Source organism: Leucoraja erinacea, chromosome 13 (assembly GCF_028641065.1).
Source record: "Leucoraja erinacea ecotype New England chromosome 13, Leri_hhj_1, whole genome shotgun sequence".
Lineage (NCBI taxonomy): Eukaryota > Metazoa > Chordata > Chondrichthyes > Rajiformes > Rajidae > Leucoraja > Leucoraja erinaceus.
In genome coordinates this window covers 792,729-820,615 of record NC_073389.1, presented here as the reverse complement: position 1 = coordinate 820,615, position 27,887 = coordinate 792,729, and the positions used below count along the sequence as shown (strand labels likewise).

Below are 27,887 nucleotides of genomic sequence, written 5' to 3'. Positions count from 1 at the left end.
TTCTGTTGTTCTTTAAAAGCTTCCCAATCCTCTGGCTTCCCACTAATGTTTGCATATGTTATACATTTTCTCTTTTAGATTTATACTGTCCATGACTTCCCTTGTCATAGAAACATAGAAAATAGTTGCAGGAGGAGGCCATTCGGCCCTTCGAGCCAGCACCGCCATTCATTGGGATCATGGCTGATCGTCCCCTATCAATAACCTGTGCCTGCCTTCTCCCCATATCCCTTGACTGCACTAGCCCCTAGAGCTCTATCTAACTCTCTCTTAAATCCATCCAGTGACTTGGTCTCCACTGCCCTCTGTGGCAGGGAATTCCATAAATTCACAACTCTCTGGGTGAAAAAGTTATTTCTCACCTCAGTCTTAAATGACCTCCCCTTTATTCTAAGACTGGGGCCCCTGGTTCTGGACTCGCCCAACATTGGGAACATTTTTCCTGCATCTAGCTTGTCCAGTCCTTTTATAATTTTATATATTTCTATAAGATACCCCCTTATCCTTCTAAACTCCAGTGAATACAAGCCTAGTCTTTTCAATCTTTCCTCATATGACAGTCCCGCCATCCCAGGGATCAATCTCGTGAACCTACGCTGCACGGCCTCAATCACAAGGGTGTCCTTCATCAAATAAGGAGACCAAAACTGTACACAATACTCCAGGTGTGGTCTTACCAGAGTCCGATACAACTGCAGAAGAACCTCTTTACTCCTATACTGAAATCCTCTTGTTGCGAAGGTCAACATTCCATTAGCTTTCTTCTCTGCCTGCTGTACCTGCACGCCAACTTTCAGTGACCGGTGTACAAGGACACCCAGGTCTCGCTGTACCTCCTCCTTACCTAACCTAACCCCATTGAGATAATAATCTGACCCCTTGTTTTTTGCCGCCAAAGTGGATAACCTCACATTTATCTATGTTATACTGCATCTGCCACGCATCTGCCCACTCACTCAACCTGTCCAGGTCACCCTGCAACCTCCTAACATCCTCTTCACAGTTCACACTGCCACCCAGCTTTGTGTCATCCGCAAACTTGCTAGTATTGCTCCTAATTTCCTCTTCCAAATCATTAATATATATGGTAAACAGTTGCAGCCCCAACACCGAGCCTTGCGGCACTCCACTCGCCACTGCCTGCCATTCTGAAAAGAACCCGTTCACTCCTACTCTTTGCTTCCGGTCTGCCAACCAATTTTCTATCCATGTCAATACCTACCGCCTTAGATCCTCTGTCCTCCAGTACATCTGGGAGATTGTTAGTGTCTTCCTTAGTGAAGACAGATCCGAAGTACCTGTTCAACTCTTCTGCCATTTCCTTGTTGCCCATAATAATTTCACCTGTGTCTGCCTTCAAGGCACCCACATTTGACTTTGCTACTCTTTTTCCCTTAACATACAGTGGGTTGCAAAAATTTTCATACCCCTTGAACTTTTCCACAATTTGTCACGTTACAACCACAAACGTAAATGTATTTTATTGGGATTTTATGTGATAGACCAACACAAAGTGGCGCATAATTGTGAAGTGGAAGGAACATTTTTCATGGTTTTCAAATTTTTTTACAAATAAAAAACTGAAAAGTGTGGCGTGCAAAAGTATTCAGCCCCCCTGAGTCAATACTTTGTAGAACCACCTTTCGCTGCAATTACAGCTGCAAGTCTTTTGGGGTCTGTCTCTACCAGCTTTGCACATCTAGAGACTGAAATGTTTGTCCATTCTTCTTTGCAAAATAGCTCAAGCTCAGTCAGATTGGATGGAGAGCGTCTGTAAACAGCAATTTTCAAGCCTTGCCAGAGATTCTCAATTGGATTTAGGTCTGGACTTTGACTGGGCCATTCTAACACATGAATATGCTTTGATCTAAACCATTCCATTGTAGCTCTGGCTGTATGGTTAGGGTTGTTGTCCTGCTGGAAGGTGAACCTCCGCCCCAGTCTCAAGTCTTTTGCAGACTCTAACAGGTTTTCTTCCAAGATTGCCCTGTATTTGGCTCCATCCATCTTCCCATCAACTCTGACCAGCTTACCTGTCCCTGCTGAAGAAAAGCATCCCCACAGCATGATGCTGCCACTACCATGTTTCACAGTGGGGATGGTGTGTTCAGGGTGATGTGCAGTGTTAGTTCTCCACCACGCATAGCGTTTTGCATTTAGGCCAAAAACTTCAATTTTGGTCTCATCTGACCAGAGCACCTTCCTCCACATGTTTGCTGTGTCCCCCACATGGCTTGTGGCAAACTGCAAACGGGACTTCTTATGGCTTTTTTTCAACAATGGCTTTCTTCTTGCCACTCTTCCATAAAAGCCCGATTTGTGGAGTGCACGACTAATAGTTGTCCTGTGGACAGATTCTCCCACCTGAGCTGTGGATCTCTGCAGCTCCTCCAGAGTTACCATGGGCCTCTTGGCTGCTTCTCTGATCAATGCTCTCCTTGCCCGGCCTGTCAGTTTAGGTGGACGGCCATATCTTGGTAGGTTTGCAGTTGTGCCATACTCTTTCCATTTTCGGATGACGGATTGAACAGTGCTCCGTGAGATGTTCAAAGCTTGGGATTTTTTTTATAACCTAACCCTGCTTTAAACTTCTCCACAACTTTATACCCTGACCTGTCTGGTGTGTTCCTTGGGCTTCATGATGCTGTTTGTTCACTAATGTTCTCTAACAAACCTCTGAGGCCTTCACAGAACAGCTGTATTTATACTGAGATTAGATTACACACACGTGGACTCTATTTACTAATTTGGTGACTTCTGAATGCAATTGGTTGCACTGGATTTTATTTAGGGGTATCAGAGTAAAGGGGGCTGAATACTTTTGCACGCCACACTTTTCAGTTGTTTATTTGTAAAAAAAAATTGAAAACCATGTATCATTTTCCTTCCACTTCACAATTATGCGCCACTTTGTGTTGGTCTATCACATAAAATCCCAATAAAATACGTTTGTGGTTGTAACGTGACAAAATGTGGAAAAGTTCAAGGGGTATGAATACTTTTGCAAGCCATTGTATCTATAGAAGCTTTTACGGTCCTTCTTTATATTCCTGGCCAGCTTCCCCTCGTACTTCATCTTTTTAGCCCTTATTGCCCGTTTTGTTTCCTTCTGTTGTCCTATGAAAGTCAGGCTCGTTCACCTCTTTCACCCCCTAGAATCTTTCTTCCTCTTTGGAATGAAAAGATCCTGCATCTACCAGATTATTCCCCAAAATTCCTGCCATAGCTGTTCCACTGTCGCCCCTGCTAGGGCCCCTTTCCATCAACTTTGGCCGGCCGCCTTTACTCAGCTGTAATACCGACACATCCGATATTACCTTCTCCCTCTAAAATTGCAGATTAAAACTTATCATGTTGAGGTCGCTACTGGTTCCTTTACCTTGTATTCCCTTAATCTGGTTCATTACATAACACGAAATCCAGAATTGCCTTTTCCCTGGTTGACTCCACTACAAGCTGCTCTAACAATTCATCTCGGAGGCACTCTACAAATTCCTTTCCTTGGGGTCCAGTACCAACCTGATTTTCCCAGTCTCCCTGCATATTGAAATCACCCATGACCACCGTAGCATTATCTTTCTGACATGCCAATTATATCCCCTACTGTAACATGTATCTTATATACTGGCTACTGTTTGGGGGGGTCTGTAGATAACTCACATTAGGGTCTTTTTACCCTCATAATTTCTCAACTCTACGCACAATGCCTCTACATCCACTGATCCTATGTCACCCCTCGCTAAGGACTGAATTTCATTCCTAACCAACAGGGCTTCCCCACCCCCTCTGCCCACCTGTGTGTCTTTCTGACAGGATGTACAACCCTGATTATTCAGCTCCCAACCATTTGTAATTCCCACAACATCATACGTACCAATCTCTAACTGTGCTACAAGCTCGTCCACTTTGTTTCTTATACTCATAAGTGAATGTTTTTTGGACCACAATGTAAAGCCAGATTTGACATTATTTGCCATTACAATATGCTGGCCATCAAAAGTCAGTAAACTGGCCAATCTTTCCTTTCCCATGCCAACAGCTAAGTTGAGTTACTTTACTAACAACCTGCTAGAAATGAACCGAGGTTTAGGTTTATTGGTGTCACATGTACTGAGGTACAGTAAATAGCTTTTCTGCTGTTTAATCAAATCAGAAGTATTATATAGGTCCACCACCGGATTTCTGGCAACTGGTGATCTGCCCCCCTGTAACCCAGAGAATATCCCCTCTGGAGCCCCCTGAAAATATGGCGCTGAGGCCTGGTGAGGAGGCCAATCTCAATCACATCGGGACATCCACACCGACAGGTAGGTTGACTTTTCCCCGAGGCCGGGACTCGGAAACTGGAGCCCAGCCGGAGCCAGCAGAATCATTCCAATAGCCAACATCCGCAGCTGTTTCTCAGCTCTCCACACGGCCGTGACCATCATTGGCACGGCAAAACAGATCATCCAGAAAGGTGGGAAAATCGGTGCTGGACCTGTACATGAATACAATCAGGCCAAACATGTGCAAAAGATAGAGAGAAGAGAGTGAAGAATATCACGACCACCCTGAGGCCAGATATCCTCCTGGTCTCAGAGGCGACCAAAAACATCGTCTTGTTGGAACTGACTGTGCCGTGGGAGGACCGTCTGGAGGAGGCCCACGAGAGGAAGATGGCCAAGTGTGAAGAGCTGGTCATAGACTGCCGCAAGCAGGGCTGGAAGGCATGGTGTATGCCCATCGAGGTTGGCTGCAGAGGTTTTGCAGGGCAATCGCTCTACAAAGCCTTGAGTGCACTGGGCATCAACGGAGTGGCAAGGAGAAAGGCCATCAAGAACACCACAGAGGCAGCGGAGAAGGCCTCGAGATGGCTCTGGATCAGGAGAGGAGGAGCGAATGCCACCTGAACACAAGTCGTGGTCTGATCAACCACGTCTGGGTCACCTGGGTGAGGGTGTCTGATGTTGAAAGACCCGAAACACCCAATGACCCCAGGTTACATCACTGATGATGTGTTCAGGAGCATCTATCGATGTATTTGTATCAATCAATGATGTTAGGACTCAAACCTACAACTATTGATTCAGCACCATTCCCCACACTGTACAGAAACCCGGCTTCCATCCTGACTGCGGGTGCGGTTTGTACGGGTGCTCCAGTTTCCTCCCACACTCCACAGACGTACATTGTAAATTGTCCCTAGTGCGTAGGATAGTGTTAGTGTACGGGGTGATCGCTGGTTGGCACAGACTCAGCGGGCCGAAGGGCCTGTTTCCACTCTGTATCTCCAAAGTCTAAAGATCTTCGCATGCGTGGCAGCTGCGATCTTATTCTTGGAGCCAACTATTATACATTTCAACTTACTTTGCCTTTTTCTTGGTTTTCCTTTGTTTCTTTTCAATCTTTTTCTTCACCTCCTCATCATTTAAGACCTTAAAAACCTCGAGAACATCACTGGTGCCCTGTAAGAAGTTGTACAATTGTACAATGGTCAACAGACTGCTTCACCCAATGGATCCACATTTACATTAAAGGCAGTACTTTACATAAACGCAACTTCATATGCTGAACGGTCTTAATGTATTCCAGTCTACACAGACAACTGCTGCTCATAGTCATAGAGCATGGAAACAAGCGCTTCAGCCCAAGTTGGCCACAGTAACCAACATATCCCATCTACACTGGTCCCACCTGCCAGCGTTTGGTCCATATCCCTCTAAACCTGCCCTATCCATGTACCTGTCTAAATATTCCTTAAATGTTATGATAGTCCCAGCCTCAACTACCTCCTCTGGCAGCTCGTTCCATACACCCACCACCCTCTGTGTGAACAAGTTACCTCTCAGGTTCCAATTAAATCTTTCCACACTCACTTGAACCGATGTCCTCTGGTTCTCGATTCCCCTACTCTGGGCAAGAGACTGTGCGTCTACCCGATCTATTCCCCCTCATGATTTTATACTCCTTTAGAACGGAGACGAGGAAACACTTTTTCAACCAGAGAATGGTGAGTCTGTGGAAATTCTGTGCCTCACACTGCGGTGGAGGCCGGTTCTCTGGATACTTTCAAGAGAGAGCTAGATAGGGCTCTTAAAAATAGTGGAGTCAGGGGATATGGGGAGAAGGCAGGAACGGGGTACTGATTGGGGATGATCAGCCATGATCACAGTGAATGTCGGTGCTGGCTCGAAGGGCCAAATGGCCTACTCCTGCACCTATTGTCTATTGTCTATAAGATCACCCTTCATCCTTTTGCGCTCCAAGGAATAGAGTCCCAGCCTTCATCTTCTTATTGAGTCCACATCACAAGATTAGAAGTAGCTCAGCCAGAGCTGAACACACTTCTCGGCATCTGCACAATGGTGTCTGTCTTATGCTTCTTGTGTGGGTGGTGGAAACAGGGCTGCGACATGAACGCTCTTTCCTTGACCCCAGACCCAGCCTGCTCAGTCCTAGACGTCGTGCAAAATGAGGAGCACCATATTTCAAAAGATCTTTGAAGAGTATGAAGGATATATTGATTCTTCACCAAGGTGGAATATTAACAGGTTCGAGCTGTAAACTATCTGGCATAATATTAAACCTAAAAAACAAAATTAACCGTGCTTTGTTTAAAATAATCAAATACCCATTTGTCAAAAATATATGAAAATATATATGACTTGGCATTCCAAGATCAAACAGCTTAATTTAGAGATAGAGCATGAAACTGCCCCTTTGGCTCATGCCGACAATCACACTAGTTCTATGTTGTCTCATTTTCTCATCCACCTACACACCATGGACAATTTAACCTTCAAACTCGCACGTCTTAGGGATGTGGGGTCTATCAAACATCTTTATTAAACAGAGCAGCTACTTTCAATCCGAATACTAATGATAAAGTGCTGAACTTTACAGAATTCAGGTGTATGTGTTGGTTAGTCAACCAACCCAGTGATGGACATTGTGAATGAGAGACACAAAATGCTGGAGTAAAGAGCCAGTCCCACTTTCACAACCTCTGCCGAGTTTGCCCTTGACTCATACTCGCAGCATGGTCGTCACGAGGTCATAGGAGGTCGTAGGTAGGTCATGATGCTCGTCGTAGGTACTCGTGGCATCAAGTAGGTTGGGGCGTTTTTTCTAGCATGATGAAAAATGTCCACAAGTAAGTAAAAAGGTTGTGAATTAGGTCATGAAAGTGGGGCAGGCCCTTTACTCAGCGGGTCAGGCAGTATCTCTGGAGAAAAGGAACGGGTGGCGTTTCGGGTCGAGACCCTTCTTCGCACTGAACATTGCGGTACTTACATGACAGACAACAATTCTTTGACTGAGATCGGACGCCAAGGAAACAACTCGATCCCTGCCCTCCCTAAAGATGGATCCAACCTTCTCACAAGTCAGTAAATGCTGTCAAGGTAAAAGAAAACAATGACAATTGTTGGCTTCACAAGATGCACAATAGTATCTCACCATATCACCCAACATCAAATCCATGCTTGCAAAGTTGCACAAGATCTAGCCTTCCACCAGCCACTTACCTTTCAACTCAACTCATTACAAACTTATTTAGACTTTATTTGCAATGTTCCCTTCCCGCGTTTTTACCTTCTGAAAGCAAAGTTTAGTTTGTATACGTGAGACAGACCGTTCGGCCCACCGAGTCCATGCCAACCATTGATTACCCAGTACGCATGGCGAGAAGGCTGTCAGTGAGAGAGAGAGAGAGAGAGATAGAGAGAGAGAGAGAGAGAAAGAAAGAGAGAGAGAGAGAGGGCCGTCGGTGAGAGTGGAGGGCTGTTGGAGAGGGAGAGGGCCGTCGGGGAGAGAGATGACTGTCGGGGAGAGAGGAGAGCTGTCGATGAGCCATCGCCCGCGTGAGTGTCAGCAGTTGGTGGAGGAAATGCCACCGAGCACAAGGAGAGACCTGACGTACTGGGGACAGCAAGAACCCAGAGAAACTGGTAGGGGAGGTGGGGGAGAAGGAAGAGGGCTACACTGAATACTTTTGTAACTTTGACGGTGCCCTTTAGGTAGCTGTTATATTCTGGACGGCTGAATGAAGAACAAGACATACACACTGGTTGCCTGGATCATGAGAGAGATTTATTACCCAGCATTCCCTGCTTATATTGAACACCATTAGCATATACAGTAGCAACTCTTGCATACTTGTACTGTATACAATAATCTCACTGTACCAAGTACACATGACAATAAAGTATCAATCAATTCATCAGTCCCCCACACTAGTTCTATGTTATCCCACTTTCTCATCCACTCCCAACACACTAGGGACAATTTACAGAGGCCAATTAACCCACAAACCCGCACGTCCTTGGGATGTGGGCGGAAACCCATGGCGTCTCAGGGAGAACAACAAAACTTTACACAGACAGCCAACGAGGTTGGGATGGAACTGGGGCCTCCGGAGCTGTGGGGCAGCGGCTATACCCGCTGCGCTGTCGTGCTGGGATGCCACATAACCCGGACGCCATGACTCTAGTTCAGTTAAACTGCGTAAGCTCCAGCTGCCAACTCGCACCCAGCCCGACAAACATCGTGTTTGTGTTAAGATGAGCAGTGAAGATCATGCTTTAATGGATTTGCCTTCCAGCGGATAGTTTATGTTGTCCAGTGACCGTGTTCTTCCTGCTGCAGAATAATAGCTTTGTGAAGGCTGCAGATGCTGGAATTTGGAGCAAAACACAAAGTGCTGGAGGAACTCAGCGGGTCAGGCAGCATCTGTGGAGGGAACGGGCTGGCGATGTTTTGGGTCGAGAAGGATCCCAGCCCAAAACGTGCTGGTTTGTGGGTTAACTGGCCCCTGTAAATTGCCCCTGGTGTGTAGGGAAGTGGAGGGAACAGACAAGTGACCATTCCGCTCGGATCCCTTCTTCAGATTCATCAGTCCGAACAAGGATCTCGACTTGAAAAGTTGCTTCTGTCTATTTCCATTCTGACCTTCTGTCCTGAGCCTCCTCCATTGTCAGAGTAAGGTAAAACACAAATTGGAGGAGCAGCATCTCATATTTCACTTGGGCAGCTTACAACACAGTGGTATGAATATTGATTTCATAATTTCAAGTAACCCCTGCATTCCCTCTCTCTCCGTCCCTCTTCACCCTAGTCGTCCTGCCAGTTCCACTGTTCACATTCATATATCCCTTTGTTATCATCTCTTCCACAGCCAACAATGAACCATTGTGGCCTCCACTTTCCTTGATCATTGGTGTCGGCTCTGATTTGTTCTGCACCGTTTCTTACCACTAGTTTCCCTTCTCCCTGACTCAGTCTGAATAATGGTCTCGACCAAAAAAGTCACCTATTCCTCTCCTCCAGAGATGCTGCCTGTCCCTTCCTGCCGAGTTACTCCAACATTTTGTGTCCATCTTGTTCCTACTCAGATGTTGCCCGAAATCCTCCAGCACTGGTTTGAGTTTGGATCTTGCTATTAACTCCCTAAACACTTACAAATACAGCAGGAGTCTGTTGAGGAGGATCATTAAGGGCTTGGGCACACTAGAGGCAGGAAACATGTTCCCGATGTTGGGGGAGTCTACAACCAGGGGTCACAGTTTAAGAATAAGGAGTATGCCATTTAGAACGGAGATGAGGAAACACTTTTTCCTCACAGAGAGTTGCGAGTCTGTGGGCGGTGGAGGCCGGTTCTCTGGATGCTTTCAAGAGACAGCTAGATAGGGCTCTTAAAGATAGCGGAGTCAGGGGATATGGGGAGAAGGCAGGAACGGGGTATTGATTGTGGATGATCAGCCCTGATCACATTGAATGGCGGTGCTGGCTCGAAGGGCCAAATGGCCTACTCCTGCACCTATTGTCTATCGTGTCAAGCAAAATTATTTGTTTCATTCCAACACACAAATTTCATTGCTGCCTGGATTTTAAGAAAATACAGTTCTGCTGATAATGATCTAAGAATTAATGACTACAACAGATGTCCATAGTTGCAAACGTCTCACCTCTTCAGGCTCATCATTCAACTCCTCCATGAATTCAGTGTATTCTGAGGAACGTTTGGTCTTTTTCACATCTGTTTCTCCAGGTTCTTTTGCCTGAAAAGTAATCCACAACATCAGACATGCGTGAAATGAATGACGCCTGCTGTCTTTCATTGAATTAGATTCATATTTCAACATCGATATAACACTCAAGAGGAGAAACTTGGTGCATTTAATTTTTTTGAAAACCAGTAACACCAAGCTAGGAAGAGAATATCCATCTAGTCAAGTTTAGTTTATTGTCACGTGTACCGACAATAATGGTTGGTTGCGTGCTAACCAGTCAGCGGAAAGACTATATATGTATATATACATAATTACAACCAAGCCGTCATCAGTGTACAGATACATGATAATAACGTTTAGTGCAAGGTAATGCCCAGTAAAGTCCAATTAGAGATAGTCGGAGGGCCTTTAATGAGGTAGATAGTAGCTTAGGACCGCTCTCCAGTTGTTGGTTGGACGGTTCAGTTGCTTGATAACAGCTGGGAAGAAACTGTCTCTGAGCATTTTACACACTTCTGTACTTGAGTGATGGGAGAGGAAGAGGGAATGGCCGGGGTGAGACTGGGCCTTGATTATGTTGCTGGCCTTGCCCCGGCAGCGTGAAGTGTAGATGGAGTAAGTGGATGGGAGGTTGGTTTGCGTGATGGTCTGGGCTGCGTCCACAATTCCCTGCAATTTCTTGCGGTCTGGGATGGAACTGATCCCAAACCAAGTACAATCCATTTTGAGTGATACAGACGTCATAGGTAAAGTGGGAGTGAAGAGGATGTTTCCAGTATTGGGAGAACCTCGGACCAGAAGCCTCAGAATAAAAGGACGCACCTTTAGAACCTGTGCGGCACAGTTGCGCAGCGGGAGAGTTGCTGCCTCACTGTGTCATAGAACCCGGCTTTGATCTTGACCACGGGTGCTGGCTGGATGGAGTTTGTACATTCAAGTTCAAGTTCAAGTTCAAGAGAGTTTATTGTCATGTGGCCCTGATAGGACAATGACATTCTTGCTTTGATTCAGCACAACAGAACATAGTCGGCATTGAATACATTCTACATAGATACATAGAAAATAGGTGAAAATAGACAACCTCATCTCAGTTCTACATGGCCTACCCCTTATTCTTAAACTGTGGCCCCTGGTTCTGAACCTGGTTCCCCCAACATTGTGAATCTAGTGTGTCCAATCCCTTAATAATTTTATGTTTCCATAAGATCTCCTCTCATCCTTCTAAATTCCAATGAATACAAGCCCAGTCATCCCATTCTTTCATCATATGACAGTCCCGCCATCCTGGGAAATAACCTTGTGAACCTACGCTGCACTCCCTCAATAGCAAGAAGGTGCTTCCTCAAATTTGGAGACCAAAACTGCACACAATACTCCAGGTAGCCACCGGGTGGCGCCAGCAATGGCTGCCTGGCCAACCGTCTGTCTGTCTGTCCCTTCCTTCTTTGTTGTTTGTTTGTATGTGTTGAATGTATGCTTTTAGTGTTCTTGACCTTTTTTTATATGAGGGGGGTTGGGGGAAACTTTTTCTAGTCTCTTACTTCAATGGAGATGCTATTTCTTTTGGTATTGTATCTCCGTCCGCACTGCAGCCTAACATCGAGGAGTTGGCGGCCATTGCTGGAGACCGACTTCGAGCGCTGCCTGCAGGCTTACCATCGCGGAGCTCGCAATCCCTTTGCCAGGGATTGACCTCGGAGCTCCAACCGTGGGTGCTTGTGAACTTTAACATCATGGAGCTCGCGGTCTCTGGTTAGAGAACTCGAGAACTTCGAGAGACTTTGAGAACTCCAAGCCGTAGGAGCTTCGACCCGCTCCGACTCGGGAGTTTCGATCGCCCCGACACGGGAGTTTCGATCACCCTGACACGGGAGTTTCGATCGCCCCGACACGGGAGTTTCGATCGCCCCGACACGGGAGTTTCGATCGCCCCGACACGGGAGTTTCGATCGCCCCGACACGGGAGTTTCGATCGCCCCGACACGGGAGTTTCGATCGCCCCGACACGGGAGTTTCGATCGCCCCGACACGGGAGTTTCGATCAACACGGGAGTTTCGATCACCCCGACACGGGAGTTTCGATCGCCCCGACACGGGAGCTTCGATCACCCCGACACGGGAGTTTCGATCGCCCTGACACGGGAGTTTCGATCGCCCCGACACGGGAGTTTCGATCACCCCGACATGGGAGTTTCGATCGCCCCGACACGGGAGTTTCGATCACCCCGACACGGGAGTTTCGATCACCCCGACATGGGAGTTTCGATCGCCCTGACACGGGAGTTTCGATCACCCCGACACGGGAGTTTCGATCACCCCGACACGGGAGTTTCGATCGCCCCGACTGCGGATGGTTCGACTGCCCGGACACGGGAGAATAAAGAGGAAGACGATTGTACTTTTTTGCCTTCCATCATAGTGGTGAACGTGGGGAATCTGCTGTGGTGGAGGGTTATCTTAACTTTTATGTAGTTGTGTCTGGTGTTGCTTTTTTTTTCATATGGCTATATGGTAATTTGCATATCACTGTACGTGGTACGTGACAATAAAAGACCGGTGAAACCTATAAAGTGTGGTCTCACCAGGGCTCTGTACAACTGTAGAAGGACCTCTTTGCTCCTGTACTCAACTCCTCTTGTTATGAAGGTCACCATGCCATTAGCTTTCTTCACTGCCTGCTGTACCTGCACGCTTACGTTCTCCCCGTGACCTGCGTGGGTTTTGACTGAGATCTACGGGTTCCTCCCACATTCCAGACGTACAGATTAATTGGCTTTGGTAAAATTGTAAACTGTCTTTAGTGTGTGTGGGATGGTGTAAATGTGCGGGATCTCTGGTCAGCACGGACTAGGTGGGCTGAAGGGCCTGGCTCCGCGCCGTATCTCTAATCTAAACTAAAATCAGAATGGAGGTGAAGAGGAATTTCTTCAGCACTAAATGTGGTGCCGTTTATTCTGTGTCAGTGTGTTGTGGGTGGCTGGATTGCATTGGTGTATAGTCTTTTCTCTGACTGGATAGCACAGAAATCTAGAATTAAACGTAGAACAAACAAAGGAGATGATAGTCAACTTCAGGAGGTCGCAGCCCAAACACACACCCCTCAACATCAGTGGCACCACAGTGGAGAGAGTGGAGAGCATAAAGTTCCTCAGAGTGCAAATTACAGACAGTCTCACCTGGTCCAGGAACAACACTGGGATTGTCAAACCATCAGCGACTGCACTTCCTGAGGAAACTAAAACAGGCCTCACTCCCCACCAACATCCTCAGGGCCTTTTACAGGGGCATGGTGGAGTCTGTACTCACGTACTGCATGTACACGTGGTACTCCAACTGTAACTGCTCGGACAGGAAGGCTCTGCAGAGGGTAGTGAGGGGAGCAGAGAGGATCATTGGCGTCTCCCTACCCTCGGTACAAGAACTGTTCCAGAGCCGCTGCCTGAAAAAAGCTCTGAGCATAGCAAAGGACAGACTGCACCCCCTCCACACACATCTAGATCTCCTGCCATCAGGCAAGAGATACCGCAGCATCAAAGCCCAGACAGCCAGACTGCTAAACAGCTTCCTTCCACAGGCTGTGAGGCTGCTAAACAGTCATTCCACCTAATTCTGCTGCTTTTGCACTGACAATTTAATAACTGGCACTGAGTAATAACTCTGGCACTGGCTCAGGCCACTTAAATCAGCTGCCCTGGACATTTTATGACTTTTTTTAAATTGTATTTTAATGTTGCTTTTTTACCTGCACTTTTTTTAAACTATTCGTACTGTTTTTTATCAGGAACTGGATTGTTTTTATTTATGTGTGAAATGTTTAAGTGTTTATGTGCGATGCTCTGGTATTCCCTGGGAAATGTCTTCTCATTTTGCACTGTACAATTTGTTGCTTTGCATGATGACAATAAAGAATGATGATGATGATGATGATGATGAAATAAAGTAGATCATGGTTGGAGACATGGATGTGATCAGGATGGTCACTGATTATTCACATTAACAATAATAAACAAAAATAATAAATCTTCAAAACTTCCTATCTTCTAACGACCAAAGGGACTGCAGGTACATTTCAGTTTAGTCTAGTTCAGTTCACCGAGGTACAGTGAAAAGCTTTTGTTGCACGCTAACCAGACAGCGGAAAGCCAATATATAATCACAATCGAGCCATTTACAGTGTATAGATATATTTTAAGGGTAGAACGTATAGTACAGATTAAAGCCAGCAAAGTCCAATCAAGGGTAGTCCGAGGTAGACAAAATGCTGGAGAAACTCAGCGGGTCTGAGTTTCTCCAGTCTGAAGAAGGGTCTCGACTAAAACGTCACCTATTCCTTCACTCCATAGATGCTGCCTCACCCACTGAGTTTCTCCAGCATTTTTGTCTACCTTTGATTTTTCCAGCATCTGCCGTTCTTAAACAAGGATAGTCTCCGAGGGTCACCATTGAGGAAGATAGTAGTTCAGCACTGCTCTCCGGTTGTGGTAGGATGATTCAGTTGCCTGATAACAGCTGTGAAGAAACTGTCCCTGAATCTGGTGGTGCACACTAAGTGGCGAGTGTCCATAATGACATGGGAAGTGGTCCATGCCTAAAGGGCCTGTCCCACTTAGGCGATTTTTTAGGTGACTAGGCAGTTGCCACATAGTCGCCGGGGTGTCGGCTGTACGGTCGTGAGTCGTCTCCTCAGTCGCCCAAAGAGTCGTAGAGTCTTTCTGGTCGTCGCTGGATTTTCAACATGTTGAAAACATTTCGGGGACATTCGACAACAGTGGGTTTGACGCCAATGAGCTTAGCTTGACTTCTCCCGAAGTAGATGCTGTCGTAGTTGTCGCCAGGTGACGTAGGTTATCGCTGGTGCTGACTTCAGTTTACTTTTGTTGTTAAAGAAATTATTCTATTTTAAATTTTATGTCGAAGTGGGGTCCAGTCGCCAGCTTTTCAGCAATCTGCTACAACTGTGCCAGTTGCTGGCAGTCGCCTAAAAATAGCCTAAGTGGGACAGGCCTTAAAGAAACACATTGCAAATCCTAGGGACAGTTGTTAGAGGCTCATCTTGTGGACATTGAATATGGGGCCATTGTCCCCACTCCCTGGCTCGATTGTAATCATGTATCGTCTTTCCGCTGACTGGATGGCACACAACATAAGCTTTACACTATCCCCAGCTAGAAAGCAGCCCTGACCTCCCATCTACCTCATTGGAGTCCCTTGGACTTGCTTGCACTTAACGTTATTCCCTTTATCCTGTATCTGTACACTGCGGACTTAGAAAGATTATAGTCTTTCTGAAGACTGGATAGCACGCAGCAAAATAGCTTCTCACTGTAGCTCGTTACACGAGACAATAAACTACCGTATTTCCCGGCAATGAAGACACACCCCCAATGTAAGTTGCTAAACTTTGATAAAAGGATAGTCGGACTGGATCAAAGGTCTGGTTCAGTCCAGGGGTCGGCAACATTGCCTGTGTGCCCCGAGACTGGCTGCAGTTCCCAGATCCCTCCCTTCCCCGGGACTAGCTGCAGGGTCAAGGTCGCCTGCAAGCTCCGGGACTGGCTGTGATACCCAGGTCGGCTACGTACCCCACGAATGGTTGCAGTTCCCAGGTCGGCTCACTTGCCCCGCGGGGGGTGGAGAAAGAAACATAGAAAACAGGTGCAGGAGTAGGCCATTCGGCCCTTCGAGCCTGCACCGCCATTCAATATGATCATGGCTGATCATCCAACTCAGTATCCTGTACCTGCCTTCTCTCCATACCCCCTGATCCCTTTAGCCACAAGGGCCACATCTAACTCCCTCTTAAATATAGCCAATGAACTGGCCTCAACTACCTTCTGCGGCAGAGAGTTGCACAGATTCACCACTCTCTGTGAAAAAAGTTTTCCTCATCTCAGACCTAAAAGATTTCCCCTTTATCCTTAAACTGTAAAAGAGAAAGAGAGAGAGAGAAAGAGAGAGAGAGAGGGGGAGAGAGAAGGGGAGAGAGAGAGAGAGAGAGAGAGAGAGAGAGAGAGAGAGAGAGAGAGAGAGAGAGAGAGAGAGAGAGAGAGAGAGAGAGAGAGGGGAGAGAGAGAGAAAGAGAGAGAGAGATAGAGAGAGAGAGAGAGAGAGAGAGAGAGAGAGAGAGAGAGAGAGAGAGAGGGAGAGAGAGAGAGAGAGAGAGAGAGAGAGAGAGAGAGAAAAAAGAGAGAGAGAGAGAGAGAGAGAGAGAGAGAGAGAGAGAGAGAGGGAGAGAGAGAGAGAGAGAGAGAGAGAGAGAGAAGAGAAAGAGAGAGAGAGAGAGAGAGAGAGAGAGAGCGAAAGAGAGAGAAAGGGAGAGAGAGAGAGATTCACCGTGACTGGCAGTTGCACACAGGTGAGCGAGTGAGTTCCTGGCATGATCCCCGACCCCCTCCTTCTCAACGCTCCTGCTGGTGCTGACCCTGGCCAGACTCCCCACACACTGTGATAGTGGCGCTGTCCTATTATAGCCGCTTCCCACTGTGCAGCCACTTCCCATCAGCTGCTAGCAATGAGGGATAGACTTGTTCTTGATGTTGCTGTACTGAGGGATAGCCAAGTCTACCTTTCTTGGCTAACAATCTAACCTTCGGCCTCCAAGACGCAGGTAAATTTTCGTGCCTTATTTTTGGGTAAAAAATAGCGTCTTCATAGCCGGGAAATTCGGTAAACTACCAATTCAGAGAGAAAACATCACCGCAATGTGGTTTGTGACCCTGATGGTGAAGGTTTGTGAAATGTTTACCTCATCCAGGTACTGGATGTCCCACACTCTCAGCTCACTGTCTGACGAGCCAGTCATCATTCGCATCTCGTTTGAAAGCAGCACAAAGTTCCAAACCTGCAGCAAAAAACAAAACCACAGAAACTACACTTAACACTTTCTTTACAGCGTCTGAAGAAAGGGTCCTGATTCAAAACATAAACTATTTAGGCACCTGGCCTCACCTGTCTCACCTATATCACCTATTCTTTCTCTCCAGAGATGCTTTCTGTCCCGCTGAGTTACTCCAGCATTTTGTGTCTAAACCAGCACCTGCAGTTCCTTACTACAGAGTACCAGGGCACCCTACTTGCCCACCGATATACGCAAGAACGTCACTGTGCTCAAAACAAGAGACATTGGCTTGGGTTACACAACGTAGTGTCAGGAACATAGAAAACAGGTGCAGGAGGTGGAGGCCATTCGGCCCTTTGAGCCAGCGCCGCCATTCAGTGTGATCATGGCTGATCGTCCCCAATCAATAACCCGTGCCTGCCTTCTCCCAATATCCTTTGACTCCACTAGCCCCTAGAGCTCTATCTAACGCTCTCTTAAATCCATCCAGTGATTTGGCCTCCACTGCCCTCTGTGGCAGGGAATTCCACAAATTCACAACTCTCTGGGTGAAGACGTTTTTTCTCATCTCAGTCTTAAATGGCCTCCCCTTTATTTGAAGACTGTGGCCCCTGGTTCTGGAACCCTGCGCTGTGCCAGCAATGGTACTGCGGTCCCCATCACCACAAGGCTTGGTGCTGCCACAGTCACTAACGCACCGTGCCAAGGCTGTCTGGGAGTCCCAGGAGTCCCAAATCAAATCAAATGGGAGGCTGGTGCTGGGTGTCTGGGAATCCCTTGGCTCTGATATGTTCAGAGATACAGCATGGAAATTCAAACAGGCCAAAGGGCATGTTTCCATACGTATACTAAACTAAATGAACCACAAAATGCTAGTGTAACTCAAAACGCCAGACAGTATCTCTGGTGGACATTTGGACAGGTACATGGAATAGAGGGATATGGGTAAAACATGGGCAGGTAGAACTAGTGTAAATGGGGCAAGATAAACACAAAGAGTTGGAGTAACTAAGTGGCTCTCTGATGACAGCATCTCTGTAGAAAAGGAATTGGTGGCTTTTCGGGGCGGGACCGTTCTTCAAGTTCCTACACACTCCAATGATGCTGCTTGAGCAGCTGAGTTACTCCAACATTCTCCGTGTTATACAAAGGGGGAGTTACTGGATAAGTTGCTCGACCAACATAGCGAGACTAACCTCACTCCGATGTCCAACCATGGTCTTGAAGCAATGCTGTGTCTCCAAATCCCACCATTTCACTAACGTGTCCTTGGAGCTAAAACATTCAAACAACAATCATGATACAGGCATGAAGCAATCATTGCCAAATGCAACATTCACAGAGCAGATGTCCTGTCATGCTCTTAACATCTGCAATGCTGCTGCAAGTAAGAATCTCACTGTTGCATTTTAAACACTGTTGTAGAATAGTTAACTGAATCAAACTTGGATTGTTTCCTCTGTAATGTCGGAGGTTGAGGGGAAACCTGATAGAAGTAGATACATTTATGAGTGGCATAGATAAGGTGAACAGTCACAACCTTCTTCCCAGGGTGGAAATGTCAAAGCCTAGAGGGCTTTAAGGTGAGCGGGGGGAAAGTTTAAAGGAGAAGTGTGAGATTTTTTTATTTACACAAAGGGTGGTGGGTGCCTGGAACAACACACTACCGAGGGACAAAACACGACACATCAGGTGGAGATTGGAAGGAATGCAAGAAAACTAGCAACTTTTATAAAACATCTCCCTCAACAACCCCCACAATTAAAATGTGGATTCAACAAGGAAGCTGGCCTGAAACCTGAATCCAGCGCTGGATGAATAATTACACTTTATAATCTACGAACCTATCTCCATAATTGTGTTATCGGTAATCACTTTGGGGTTTTTTCCCTCCCCTCTCTATTAGTTTATAGTTTCCTTTTTTTTTCTCTTATTTCTTTTCTTTCTATAGCTCTATCTTTCAAAAGAAATTCTTAATAAAAAAACGGAAGCTTTGTATATATGTAATTGGTAAGCAAATCGTGGTTTGGTTATTATATGTATATGCTTCTAATAAAAATATTATATTTTAAAAAAAATCTTCCTTCGTTACCTTGAAACCAGAAAATTCCTGCCTTTCAGAAATGTGGCATGTGTAACGGCATCTTTATGGCCTTTCAATCGGTATAATCCACTCTCATTGATCACATCCCAGACGATGATTTCTGTGTCCTGTGGAATATTAAAAGCAGACTGGTTTCAATCGTCAGATTCAACTATATTATGACCACTAATCTCAAGAAGGGTCCCGACCCAAAGCGTCACCTATCCATGTTTTCCAGAGATGCTGCCTGACCCGCTGAGTTACTCCAGCACTCTGTATCTTTTTATGATTATCACTTAACTGTCTTTAAGACATGTAATTGAAATAGCATTCTAGAAACGTCAAGTACATACACCCTCGTTATTATGTACCTCGTTACAATGGATGTCGGTGATAGCGGACTGTCTCTTTAAGAACACAAGCTTTTAGTTATACAGTGGAGGCTACTGAAATTGACAAGGCATTGAAATGACGATTCAAGATTCAAGATTCAATTTCAAGATTCAAGATTCAAGATTCAAGAACCCCTTGAGGTCCAAACGAAATGACGTTTCTGCAGCCATACATTACAAACAAATAGACCCAAGACACAACATAATTTACATAAACATCCATGACATCGCTGTGATGGAAGGCCAAAAAAACTTATCTCTCCACTGCACTCTCTCCCCCCCCCCCCCCCGATGTCAGAGTCAAAGTCAAAGCCCCCGGCTGGCGATGGCGATTGTCCCGCGGCCATTAAAGCCACGCCGGGTGGTGCAAGGTCGCACACCGGGTCTTGGTGTTGGAGCCCCCGGTGTGCGCTCGCAGAGTCCCGCGGCCATTCCAAGCCGCGCGGGGCGGTGCTGTGCGGCCCCGCTCCAGGAGCTCTTCGACCCCGCAACTCGGGCGGGAGAAGTCGTCGTTGCGGGAGCCCTGAAAAGCGGTCTCCCTCCAGGGATCCGCGGGCTCCCGGTGCCGCCGTCCGCCACACCCGCAGTAGCAGCCTCCGAATCTCCGGAGGTCGGGCCGCAGCAGCAGCAGCGCTCCACCACCGCTCCACCCGCTCTGGACTCGGCCAGCTCCGCGACGGTGAGGTGAGTAGTCGGCACCAGAGCCCCCGGTCTTCCTGTTGGAGGCTGCTCCTCGTTGCAGCCCCAACTACAACGGAGACCCGACAAAGAAAAGGTCGGGTCTCCCGTGCAGGGAGAGATTTAAAAGTTACCCCCCTCCCTCCCACCCCACCCCCCACCCTCCCACACACACACCCCAACAAAAAATAACAAAAACTACATAAAAACATAGACAAAAAATAATAAAAACGCAGACGGGCTGCAGAGGCCGCTGCTGACGAGAGTCGCGCCGCCTACCGATGGAGTTGACACTTCCATCCACACTTAATTCTATTAAACAATGTAACATAGTCCATCGCAGGTGATAGACTACTGACCGACATCCACTATAAATCCACTGACTCCCATGGCTATCTGGACTACACTTCTTCCCACCCTGCTTCCTGTAACAACTCCTTCCCCTACTCCCAATTCCTCCGTCTATGCCGCATCTGCACCCAGGATGAGGTGTTCCACACCAGAGCATCGGAGATGTCCTCATTCTTCAGGGAACGGGGGTTCCCCTCTTCTACTAAAGATGAGGCTCTCACCGGGGTCTCTTCTATACCCCGTGACTCTGCTCTCACTCCCCATCCCCCCACTCGTAACAAGGACAGAATCCCCCTTGTCCTCACCTTCCACCCCACCAGCCGTCATACACAGATAATCCTACAACATTTTCGCCACCTCCAACGGGATCCCACCATTGGCCACATCTTCCCATCTCCTCCCGTCTGCGTTCCGCAGAGACCACTCCCTCCGTAACTCCCTGGTCAATTCGTCCCTTCCCACCGAACCACCCCCTCTCCGGGCACTTTCCCTTCCAACCGCAGGAAATGCTGCACTTGTCGCTTTACCTCCCCCCTCAACTCAGATGGAGTCTTTCCAGGTGCAGCAGAGGTTCACCAGCATCTCCTCCAACCTCATCTACTGCATCCACTGCTCTAGGTGTCAGCTGCTCTACATCGGTGAGACCATGCGTAGGCTTGGCGATCACTTTGCCCATCTCTGCTCGGTTCGCAATAACCAACCTAATCCTCCCGGTGGCTCAGCACTTCAACTCCCCCTCCCATTCCGAATCCGACCTGGAGATATTCCCTGGAGATATCTGCTACTTCAGAGCAAAATTAAATGTGGTAAGAATGTGGCAATGTGGGCAGCACAGCAGGTCTGCTACATCACAGCCCTCGAGACCAGGGTACGATGCTGACCTTGGGAATTGTCTGTGTGTGGAATGTGCACGTTCTCCCTGTGACAGTGTGGGTTTCCTCCCACATCCCAAAGCCGTGCGGGTTTGTAGGCTAATTGGCCCTCTATAAACCGCCCCTAGTGTGCAGGGAATGGACGTGAAAGTGGGATAACGAGTGTGAATGGGTGATGGATGGTCAGTGTAGACTGGGCGGGCCGAGCTGTATGTACGTTACCTTTGATCCTGAGACGAGCCGTGCACCAAGGCCGTCGTAGCTGAGAGTGGTCACTGCAGCTTTGTGACCATTAAAGGTGACGTGACTCTCTCCAGTCATTACATTGAATATCCGTATCGATCCATCTTCATATCCCACAGCCAGGTGCAGCCCATCAGGGGCACAGCACAGATAGGTCACTTCATGTTTCATGCCCTTCAGAATCCATATCTGCAGGTACAACACACGGCAAAACAGTAAACAACAAAGCACTGTCACATCAGGATGCAGCTTTTTGGGACATTTGGTGTACGGGTCCACTGCCGATATCCAAGCAACTGGTGTTCTGGCCCGCCTTGAATCCAGACAAAACTCCCCCCCCTGGAAATCCACCCCGAAAATGTCCCAGGCCAGGGCAGGTGATCTCAACCTCATTGGGACTTCCATGGCCGATCAGCGGGTGGAAATCGCCCCCTGAGGTCAGGGCACTGGAACACTGGCCAGCATCCCGACTGAACATGGATAGGTGATGCAAGGTGGGGGTGGGGGGGCGGGAGAAGAAAGGAAGAGGGGGAGCCTGAGGGCTGAGGGAGAGCTGAGAAGGGGAGGAGACAGCAAGGGCTATCGGAAATTGGAGAAGTCAGATAGTCAAGAACAAAGATCTTAGAGCAGCTCTGCTCTAAGACCTTTGGTCAAGAAGACTTCTCCAATTTCCGGTAGCCCTTGCTGTCTCCTCCCCTTCTCAGCCCCCTGGCTCCTCCTCTTCCATTCTTCTCCCCCCCCCACCCTGCATCAGTCTGAAGCAAAGATCTTAGAGCAGATCTAAGATCTTTGGTCTGAAGAAGAGTTTCGGCCCGAAACGTTGCCTATTTCCTTCGCTCCATAGATGCTGCTGCACCCGCTGAGTTTTTGTCTACCTTCGATTTTCCAGCATCTGCAGTTCCTTCTTGAACATGGATAGGTGACCTTTGTGTAGGGACCCTTGTTAAGAGTGATTGTTGCGGGGGGAAGGGGTTGGAAATAAACCTGAAGAGGGGAGAGAAACAGGTTTTACCTGCCAAGCTTTATCTTGCCTCCCTTAGCTTTCCTTGTAGGAAGGAACTGCAGATGCTGGTTTAAACTAAAAATAGACACAAAATGCTGGAGTAACTCAGCGAGACAGGTAGCATCTCTGGAGAGAAGGAATGGGTGACGTTTCCGAACCCAAAACATCAGCCATCCTTCTCTCCAGAGATGCTGCCTGTCTCTCTGAGTTACTCAAGCATTTTGTGTCTGGCTCTTAGCTTCCTTCTCTACCCCTCCTGCAATCTTCCTGGAAGGTCACCTATCTGTGTTCTACAGAGCTGCTGCCTGACCCACTGAGTTACTCCAGCACTCTGTGTCCTGTTGTGGGTCTATCACTGAATGTGATCACATACAGGCAGGAAATAATACAAATGAGCCAGCAGTGGTCCAGTGTTACCGACCTTCTCTCCTTTGCGGATATCCCAAATGAAGACGTGCTCACAAGCTGCCACAGCCACATAGCGGCCTCTCTCTCCCCGCAGTTGTACCAGGGTTATGTTTGCCTTGTGGCTGGCGATCACACCAAACACAGCGCTGGCCTTGTAGCGCAGGTACTGCTTGGTCAGGCCCATGTCCGCGGTCTATGCTGATGCACCACTGATGTGGGGATCTGAGGACACACAAACAAGCAGTCAATCCTTGAAACTCATTCACCTGCATCACAAACCATCAGGGCGGCACGGTGGCGCAGCGGTAGAAGTGCTGCCTCACAGCGCCAGAAACCTGGGTTCGACCCAGAGTTTGTACCTTCTCCCTGTGACCACGTGGGTTTTCTCTGAGATCTTAGGTATCCTCCCACACCAAAGACACGCAGGTTTCGAGTTTAATTGGCTTGGTGTAAATGTTAAATTGTCCCTTATGTGTGTAGGATAGTGTTAATGTGCGGGGTTAGCTGGTTGGTGCGGACTCGGTGGGCCTGTTTCCGCACTGTATCTCTAAAATGGCATGTTGGCCTTTATAACAAGAGGAATCGAATACAGGAGCAAAGAGGTCCTTCTGCAGTTGTACAGAGCCCTAGTGAGACCACACCTGGAGTATTGTGTGCAGTTTTGGTCCCCTAATTTAAGGAAGGACATTCTTGCTATTGAGGGAGTGCAGTGTAGGTTTACAAGGTTAATTCCCGGGATGGCGGGACTGTCATATGCTGAGAGACTGGAGCAGCTGGTCTTGTATACTCTGGTGTTTAGAAGGATGAGAGGATGTCTCATTGAAACATATAAGATTGTTAAGGGCTTGGACTCACAATAGGCAGGAAACATGTTCCCGATGTTGGGGGAGACCAGAACCAGGGGTCACAGTTCAAGAATAAGGAGTAGGCCATTTAGAACGGAGACGAAGAAACACTTTTTCTCACAGTTGTGAGTCTGTGGAATTCTCTGCCTCAGAGGGCGGTTTAGGCAGGTTCTCTGGATACTTTGAAGAGAGAGCTAGATAGGGCTCTTAAAAATAGTGGAGTCAGGGGATATGGGGAGAAGGCAGGAACGGGGTACAGATTGGGGATGATCAGCCATGGTCACAATGAATGGTGGTGCTGGTTCGATGGGCCGAATGGCCTACTCCTGCACCTATTGTCTATTGTCATTCTCACCTTAAACCTATGTACTCTGGTTCTTGATTCCCCTATTCTGGGTAAAAGATTCAATGTATTCACCCTATCCCACACAATCCTCCAAATAGCTGGAAGAGACATTTTGATGGAACTGCTTTTAAAATAGATCTAGTTCTACAATGAAGCCATGGATTGCTGCAATGGCTCGAAGGGCCGAATGGCCTACTCCTGCACCTATTGTCTATTGTCTATAAACTATCTAATAACCAAGCTTTGTAAGAGATGCAGCTGAAAGATAAAGGGCATTGGGTGACTGTTGTAATTTTAGGGCATCTCTGCCAGTAGAACATAGAAGAGTAGAGCACAGGAATAGGCCATTCGGCCCACAATGTCCATGCTGAACTACCTGTTGACAATGTTGAAGAAACATACAATATGTATTTTTTTCATTCCCATTTGGTAAATCACAATAAAGTTCCATGAAGCCATGAACCCTTGAGTTGAAACACAAGATCTAATTCAATATGTGAAGCCTACCACAGCTGAGGATGGTGCTTCAAACATAGAACAGTCCAGCTCGGCCCTCTCCATCCCCATGCATTTAGCCATTCTCACCCCCCACCCCTTCCTCTCATATGCCGAGCCTGACATCCACTATTGCCCACCACCCCCATTGCCTTCTGACCGGCCCCATCATCACCACCTCCCTCCCTCCCTCCACCCCACACACCGCTCCCTTGCCCCCACTCTACCCTCCTCCCATTTAACCTTTGCCTTGTCTTTCCCCTTTCTCCACACCTCTACCCCACCCCCTCCCATCACCTCCTTCCTCCCTTGCCCTCCTCCCTCGCCCTCCATTCTCCCCACTTCTCTCCCTCTCACCTTTCACTCTCCCTCTTCCCCACCCACTCCCCCCATCCCCACTCCCACCTCTCCCCCACTCTCCTCTCTCCCCTCTCACTCACTCTCCCTCTCTCTCTCTCCACGTTCACCTCTCACACTCCCCACGCTGCCCTCTAATTCTCCCCACTCTCTCCCCCACCCCCTCTCCCCCTCCCTCCCTCTCTCTCTTCCTTCCCCCCCCCCCCCCCCCCCCCTCTCCCTCTCTCTCTCCCCACACTCACCCCCAAAGATTGCTCACCCCTGGGCCTCTCTCTTCCACGGGTGCCACAGGGCTTCGCGGACAGACGCAGACAGAGACAGACAGACAGACAGACAGACTCGCTGCCACGATGCCGGAGTGAATGATTACAGGACCAAGCGCTGCATCACTCAGACACACACACACTACACACACTACACTCACTCACACACCACACACTCACAGACACACACAGTACACACACACCACACACACACACTACACACACACACACACACACACACACACACACACACCACACACTACACTCAGACACACTCACTACACACACACACACACTACACACACACACACACACACACACACACTCAGACACACACTCAGACACACACACACTACACACACACACACACACACACACACTCACAGACAGAGACCCTGGATTTTATTGTCATATGTCCCAGATAGAATAATGACATTCTCACTAGTAGTAGCACACAGCATATGTAAACACCGTACACTTTAAACAATGTAATAACCGAGATAAAAAGCTTCAGTGTGCAGGAAGTTGCTGGTTTAAACCAGAGATAGACACAAAAAACTGGAGTAACTCGGGGTCAGAGAAGGAATAGGTGACGTTTAAGACGTTGGTTAAGACCCTTCTTCAGACTAAAAACGTTCAGTGTGTGTGTACACATACTACACTTAAAAAAACAAATGTGCAAAGAGACAAAACCAATGCCTCCAAGTCTATTGTAGTTCAGAGCTTATCCGTTGTAGTGTTTTATAGCCTGATGGCTGTAGGGAAGAAGCTGTTCCTGAACCTGGACGTTACAGTTTCAGGCTCCTGTACCTTCTTCCCTGTGGCAGGGGTGAAATGAGTGTGTGGCCAGGATGGTGGGGTCTCTGATGATGTTTCCATTTCAGTTTATTGTCACGTGTATCGAGGTATAGTGAAAAGCTGTTTGTTTCGTGCTAACCAGCCAGCAGAACTTAGACTATACATGATTACAATCAAGCCTTCCACCGCGTACAGATACAGGATAAAGGGAAAAATGTGAAGAATGTTTAGTGTAAGATGAAGTCCAATCAAAGATAGTCCCTTCTCCCTGCAACCGCGTGGGTTTTCACTGGGTGCTCCAGTTTCCTCCCACACTCCAAAAATATACAGGGTGGCCAGGTTAATTGGTTTCTGTAAATTGTCCCTTGTGTGTGAGATAGAACTAGTGGACGTGATCACTGGTTGGCACGGAATCTCCGTCATCTCCCTCCCTCATCCCCCTCACCCTCATCCCCCTCTCCCTCATCCCTCCTCCCTCTCCCTCATCCCTCATCGCCCTCTCCCTCTCTCCCACATCCCTCTCCCTCATCTCCCTCTGCCTCATTCCCATATCCCCCTCTCCCTCATTCCCATATCCCCCTCATCCCCATATCCCCCTCTCCCTCATCCCCATATCCCCCCATCATTCCCATATCCCCCTCATTCCCATATCCCCCTCTCCCTCATTCCCATATCCCCCTCATTGCCATATCCCCCTCATTCCCATATCCCCCTCTCCCATCCCCCATTCCCATATCCCCCTCCCCATTCCCATATCCCCCTCATTCCCATATCCCCCTCATTCCCCCTATCCCCCCTCTCCCCCTCCCTCATCCCATATCCCCCTCATCATCCCATATCCCCCTCATTCCCATATCCCCCTCATTCCCACATCCCCCTCATTCCCACATCCCCCTCATTCCATATCCCCCCTCATTCCCTCCCCCCCCCCTCTCCCTCATCTCCCCCTCTCCCATCATCCCTCCCCCCCCCCCCCCCCCCCCCCTCCATCGACCCGCTCCGGCTCCACTGCTCGGGCCTGTGCGTCGGCAGGAAGTGGCTGGTCGGGGGCGGCGGCTGTTGCCCGGGTCAGAGGTGGATGTCGGAGAGAGCGAGCGGTAACCGGGGTGACGGGACGGGGACGGGGGGGGGAGAGGGGCCGCTGGGGCCGCTGGTGCCGCTGGTGCCGCTGGTGCCGCTGGGGCCGCGGGGGCGGGGGTTGGGTCCCCGGGTCCCGCCGTGGGCGACACCATAGATGCTGTAGATAGACACCAGTGCTGGAGAACCCCAGCCGGCCGGCGGGTGCAGCAGAGCAGCGTCCATGGAGTGAAGGGAATCGGCGACGTTTCAGGTTGAGACCCTGGTCTCCAGTCTCCCTCATCATCCTCTGTAGGGGGGTTGCGGCCCGAAACGTCGCCTATTTCATTCGCTCCATAGAAGCTGCTGCACCCGCCGGGTTTCTCCAGCACTTTTGTGTACCTTCTCTTTTCCAGCATCTGCCGTTCCTTCTTTAACACCAACGATCCTATAGCTCGCTACAGGATATTTGGGCGACTCATCCCCAGGGTCGGTATCTCGCCTCCCCCCAGATATCCACACCAGCCTCCCCTCCCCTCACCCAGGGCACATCCCCTGTGCTGCCATCATCACACACAGAGTGGTGAATCTCTGGAACTCTCTGCCACAGAGGGTAGTTGAGGCCAGTTCATTGGCTATATTTAGGAGGGAGTTAGATGTGGCCCTTGTGGCTAAGGGGATCAGGGGGTATGGAGAGAAGGCAGGTACGGGATACTGAGTTGGATGATCAGCCATGATCATATTGAATGGCGGTGCAGGCTCGAAGGGCCGAATGGCCTACTCCTGCACCTAATTTCTATGTTTCTATGTTTCTATCATGGACACTCACTCATTCATCCCCGTGTCCCAAACATAGGGCAGGGAACG

The 27,887-nt window shown here is 48.3% G+C and overlaps 2 protein-coding genes across 4 annotated transcripts in view; one reads left to right on the top strand and one right to left on the bottom strand.

Moving 5' to 3' along the window:
• wdr3 (WD repeat domain 3) overlaps positions 1 to 25,234 on the bottom strand; it is a 68,857-nt gene extending 43,623 nt beyond the window's left edge. Inside the window, exons 1-9 of one of the 2 annotated variants that reach the window (XM_055644242.1) lie at positions 25,146 to 25,234; positions 22,874 to 23,082; positions 21,429 to 21,638; positions 18,923 to 19,041; positions 18,027 to 18,105; positions 16,738 to 16,833; positions 9,948 to 10,040; positions 7,276 to 7,377; positions 5,350 to 5,447 (exon numbers count right to left, since the gene is read on the bottom strand). In XM_055644242.1, coding sequence (XP_055500217.1) covers positions 5,350 to 5,447; positions 7,276 to 7,377; positions 9,948 to 10,040; positions 16,738 to 16,833; positions 18,027 to 18,105; positions 18,923 to 19,041; positions 21,429 to 21,638; positions 22,874 to 23,044 — 968 coding nt within the window. In that variant the 5' untranslated portion in view covers positions 23,045 to 23,082; positions 25,146 to 25,234. The remainder of the gene's footprint in view (positions 1 to 5,349; positions 5,448 to 7,275; positions 7,378 to 9,947; positions 10,041 to 16,737; positions 16,834 to 18,026; positions 18,106 to 18,922; positions 19,042 to 21,428; positions 21,639 to 22,873; positions 23,083 to 25,145) is intronic. The other variant, XM_055644243.1, reaches the window with a different exon arrangement.
• A 1,750-nt stretch (positions 25,235 to 26,984) lies between these two features.
• gdap2 (ganglioside induced differentiation associated protein 2) overlaps positions 26,985 to 27,887 on the top strand; it is a 55,546-nt gene continuing 54,643 nt past the window's right edge. For both annotated transcript variants that reach the window (XR_008724394.1, XM_055644240.1), the window contains exon 1: positions 26,985 to 27,061. The gene's annotated coding sequence lies outside the window, so the exon portion shown is untranslated. The remainder of the gene's footprint in view (positions 27,062 to 27,887) is intronic.